The sequence below is a fragment of the Monoraphidium neglectum genome, assembly GCF_000611645.1.
Source record: "Monoraphidium neglectum strain SAG 48.87 unplaced genomic scaffold scaffold03898, whole genome shotgun sequence".
Lineage (NCBI taxonomy): Eukaryota > Viridiplantae > Chlorophyta > Chlorophyceae > Sphaeropleales > Selenastraceae > Monoraphidium > Monoraphidium neglectum.
This window is the reverse complement of record NW_014009731.1, coordinates 1,075-5,931: the sequence shown is the minus strand read 5'-3', so window position 1 is coordinate 5,931 and position 4,857 is coordinate 1,075. Positions and strand designations below refer to the sequence as shown.

Genomic DNA, 4,857 nt, shown 5'->3' with positions numbered 1-4,857 from the left:
CATGAAGAAGGTGCGGACCCCTCCCGCCCACCCTGGGGCCCCTCATGATCGAGACACCGCGGCTGGATGCGGGGCGGGTCCTTCCGGCAATGGAGCTGTCGTCACCCCCTGCCCAGGGCCCCGTGATCTCACCATCGACATGTGGCTTGCTTGGGGGTGCCCTTGTCATGGCGTGGCCACCCAGGGTTGGCTTGAGAGAGCGGGGCTGTGAGGCCCAGGGGCGGAAGCCTTACACCCCCACTCCGAAACACACCGCCGTCCTCACGGCCACGGCTGCCCATCAGGGCCCCTGGGTGAACTGCCAACGGCCAGCTTGGCTCCACGCGACCACAACAAATCAGCGCCACCATCACCCAACCCCAGAGTCCCATTTGACGCCACGGTCCCGACCAGCCCGGCCCTGCCCTCCCGAGCCGCTCCCCTATCCGATCGAATTCGCCCCTGCATTCACACAGGACATGGGGGGCGCGGCGCTGGTGCTGGCGCTGGCCCACGTTCTCATGAGCCGCGCCGCCCCCCTGCGCCTGCGGGTGCTGGTGCCTGCGGTGGAGAACTCTGTGTCGGGTGACGCCTACCGCCCCCTGGACGTGCTGCAGTCCCGGGCGGGCATCACGGTGGAGCAGGTGGGCCGCCCTTGACTGACGTGATGCTTTCTTGTGTCTGCAGATTCCTGAACGGGTTCCTTGCATGTTTTCAAGAAATTTTTTTGTGCGTGGTGAGAAGTGCGTGTTGACTCGCCGGTGAGGAGGATGTGCATCGGTGGTCAAGACAGCCGGAGAGTGTGCTGAGAGGAGCTTCGGCGGAGTGTGGCGTGATCGCCTGGGTTTGAGGGCGGGGGGACTGGGCCGTGCAGCTCGAGGCGCGCGTGCGTTTTGTGCCCTACAAGCCTGTATTGTTTGTAGGGGGCTGCAGCAGGCGCAAGCGATGATTATAGGTTGCGATTGGATGACGCGCCCACCTGTGTCCGACTAGGCTGGCCGCACCGTCTGCGCCACCCAAGCTCGAGGCATCAGGCACGCCCCCGCGGCTGCGACCCACCATTTGGTCGTGCAGGCGTCACCATGGTCACCCAACACGTCACCTCTCCCCGTCCTCACACCCCCCCACCCACACACACGCGCACGCACACACACACACACACACACACAAACGCGCGCGCGTGCACACACACGCGCGCTCACACACACACACACACACATACAAACACACACACAAACACCCCGCCAGGGCAACTGTGACGCGGAGGGGCGGCTCATCCTGGCTGACGCGCTGGCTGATGCGGCCTCTGACGCGCCAGACCTCATCATCGACGCCGCCACCCTCACGGTGGGCCCTGGAATTGGGTTTCTTTTCAAACCGTGTGCAGCCTGTTGCAGCCTTACAAGCATGACATTGAGAAGACGGGGCGTGGGGTGTCCTCCTGCGGCAATCGGCATGGCGGCCTGCGCCAGGCTGCTTCGGGAGTCGCCTCGGTACAGTGTTTGTTGGACGGCCTCCCATTCCCCTGCTTAGTAGTGGGCTGCCCTGAGGGCCGATGCCCTCAGCAGCCCAGGGGGTGGCGCTGAGAGTCTGTTGACGGGCGGCTGCAGCTGCACTGCGCCTGGTGTGGCCCGCAAACCTTGTCGCGGCAGGGACCCCCGTTGATTCGGTCCCCGCAGACGGGCGCCCCTGCTCCCTGCCCGCCCCCAGGGCGCGGCCCGCGCGGCGCTAGGCCCGGAGCTGCCGGCGGTGTTCAGCCGGGACGACGCGGCCTGGGCGCAGCTGGAGGCCGCCTCCCTGCAGCAGGTGTGGTGAGGCACACAACGTTTTGAGGGCGCAGGGGTCCATGGGGACCGATTTTGCAACATCCGCTAAGCACATGGATCCAGGCAGCCTGGCAGCACCTTCACCCAGCAGCTGCGAGGCCACTGAGACCGCCCGATTCAACTCCTCTCACACCTGCATCCCCCCCCCACCCCGTGCGCACCCCTCTGGGCGCTCATAACCAGTCCGACCCCCTCTGGCGGCTGCCCCTGCACAAGGGCTACCGTCGCCTCCTCGACAGCAAGGTTGGCGGCCGCCGGGGCTCCGTACCCGCCGCGATCCCTGCCCGACCGCAACCTGCAACGCCCCGCACCTCTGCACATCAATACTCGTTGCATTGCACCCTCGCATGCGCAGTCTGGACGTATGCTGACACTGCTCAACCTCACGCAACCACCCCCTATTTTCCCCTTCATGCAACCTCGCACCGCAACCACAGGTGGCCGACATCGGCTCTGTCAGCAGCGGCGACACGCCCCAGGTGCGGGCAAGGGCCCGGCGAGCCCAAAGAAGCAGCTGCCGGGGCCGAATTCCAGTTCTCAGCCAGCAGCTGTGGACCCCCGCGTGCCCCCTCAAGTGGCTCACTTGATGCACAGCAAACCCTTTGCGCCCCTCAACACACACACACACACATACACACACGAGAGCGCGCGCGCACACACGCACACACGCACGCACGCATGCACGCACACACACGCATACACACACACTCTCTCTCTCTCCCTCTCTCTCTCTCTCTCATACCCCTGCTGGCTCCCTGCTGCTCCACCGCAGGGCGGAGCCATCGTGGCCGCGCTCTTCCTGTCAGAGTTTGTGCCGCCCTCCTGCCCCGCCTGGCTGCACCTGGACACGGGCGCGTGGGTGGGGCCGGGGGCCGCGCGCCCGGGGCGGCCCGAGGGCGGCGAGGCGCTGGGGCTGCTGGCTCTGGCAGCCATGGTGGAGGCGCGCTACGGCGGCGGGCGCGCCGGCGGCGGCGTCGGCGGCGACGCGGCAGAGTGAGGGGAGCGGAGTCGCCGCAGCTGCAGCACTGATTAACGCTGTGCAGCCAGTATATCCCTGAATATTGCCATGCAGTGGCACGTGTGCGGGATCATCAGGCAGGTTGCATGGGGGTTTGGCACGCGCATGCCTGCCTAGCTTATGTATTTGCGCCCAGCTCCGGCGTTCCAGCTAGCTGCCAGCTCTGGCGCTGCAGCGCCACCTGTAAAGTGGACACGTGTGATGTTAGTCTGGCGCGAGCCTCTCCGTTCCTGGCTGCCAGCCCGGGCACTGCTTGCATTCCCCGTGAGCGGCACTGTGCTTTTGGTGCGCGGCGGCACTGGCTGCGCGCCTGCTTCTTGTTTTGCATGCTGCTTCCGGGCATCACACTCCATGCTGCGCCGATTCCGGTGTTTGGTCGGCTGGGGCCACCCGGCTACAGGGTGCCTTGTGTCCCACGTGCGGCTGGCATCAGCAAGGGGTGCGGCTGTTGTTCGGGGCGTTGCGCGTCGGCCAGCGCACGTCGCCAACCCCTGTCGACCAGCGTCGCACAGGCCACGGAAGACAGTGGGAGGGGGTGGCTGTGTCGACGGGTATCGAGACAAGAGTTCGCCTGCACCCCCCACACTCGGAAAACAATTCACAGTGCGGCTCTTTGCGCGAGCGCGGCTGTGTAGGGCAGGCGGCGCCAGGGCGCATGCCACCCTTCTTCTCATTCCCTTGCTGAGGGGCCCGGCAACGCAGCAAAGCGGGACCGATGGTGCATCCGGTTTGAACGCACGGTGCCGCCAGGTGCGGCTCAAGGTTGGGTGAGGGCTGCGAATGCCTGGGGCGTCCACGTAGTCCTGCCATGGCGCAGATGTTCGCGTGGGGTTGCAGTATCCCAGACCCCCAGGAAAGCGCAGCATGCAGCCAAGAAATCCACTTGCGTGAGGGAAGAAGGCTGGGCTCATGCCCATGGCGGTGCGGGTGGGCGGTGTCAGCGGCGGCAGGGGATGTCGCGAGATGCTGGATGTGCACAGCACAAATGTACCGCAATCTAGCGTCCTTCTGTATACAATGGGGTGGTTCTCAGCGACGTGCAGCACCAGCGTGCTTTGAACAGCTGCAGACCGACCGAGATCCCCAGGGTGTCGCCGTAATCACACGTCATACGTCTCTTTGGAACATTTAGACCAGCTGCAGCCAGTCGGATCGGGCGGAGCCGACAAGTCTCGGCCCCTGCGACCATGCCACCGGGAGCCGTGGGGGCCATGCAGTTTCAAGCGGCCTGCTGGTTGCCTTATTACCAGCAATGGACGGGCAATGCATCGCTTGTGGGTGCCATGGCGGCAGGTGAGGGCATGACCAGGCGCGAGTGGGGGCGGCATGTGCGTAGGCGCTGTTGCAACCAGGTTGCAACAGCACGAGCAGGCGCGCCACCGTGGCGGCGGTTGCGCTGACACCGCGACCCCCAGGTCATGGAACGGAACTTTGCATTCATAACTGTGATGCGGGTGTGATGCCCTGCGCGTACGTTATGCCGCACGCAGGCTTGCGCGGCGTTCCAGGCATCTGCGCAGCCCTGCGGCAAGCCGCGGCTGCGGACAGCAGCTGCGGCGGCCCAGCGGCAGGGCCAGCCGCGGCGACGGCGGGGACGGCGACGTCTGCAGGGCGTTGCGTTTCCTCTTCGGCGGGCCGCAGCAGCGGCGCAACCGAGGGGCCCCGGGCGCTGTACGATGAGGGCCTCGCCAACGGCACCTACAGGGCCGACCCCCTGCAGGCGGTAACCGTGAAGAAGCTGCAGGTGCGCCACAAAGCACTGTGGTTGCGTGGCGAACAGCGCCGCGACAATTTCTTCACCAGCAGCGTGGTCGTCTCAGCGACCGCAAACCTTCGTTATGCTTGCAGCCGCGTGATTCGTTCCACTCCGCGACGAAGCATTTGAGGTTTGGGGCAGCAGCGGCCCTCCGCCTTGCAACACGCTCCGTGACACGCACCCTCGACACGTGCCAAGCCGCTCCTGCACTCAACACACCTCGTCCCTCACACCCACTCACACGCCGTACCACCTGGCCGCCGCCCCCCCCCCCCCCC

General features: G+C 65.9%; 1 protein-coding gene across 1 annotated transcript in view; it reads left to right on the top strand.

Moving 5' to 3' along the window:
- Positions 1-458: 458 nt before the first annotated feature.
- Positions 459-4,857, top strand: part of MNEG_13556 (leucyl aminopeptidase) — a gene marked incomplete at both ends in the record, with an annotated part of 5,051 nt that continues 652 nt past the window's right edge. The window contains 7 exons of the mRNA XM_014037972.1: positions 459-623; positions 1,228-1,326; positions 1,690-1,785; positions 1,989-2,048; positions 2,243-2,284; positions 2,578-2,798; positions 4,465-4,567. Coding sequence (XP_013893426.1) covers positions 459-623; positions 1,228-1,326; positions 1,690-1,785; positions 1,989-2,048; positions 2,243-2,284; positions 2,578-2,798; positions 4,465-4,567 — 786 coding nt within the window. The remainder of the gene's footprint in view (positions 624-1,227; positions 1,327-1,689; positions 1,786-1,988; positions 2,049-2,242; positions 2,285-2,577; positions 2,799-4,464; positions 4,568-4,857) is intronic.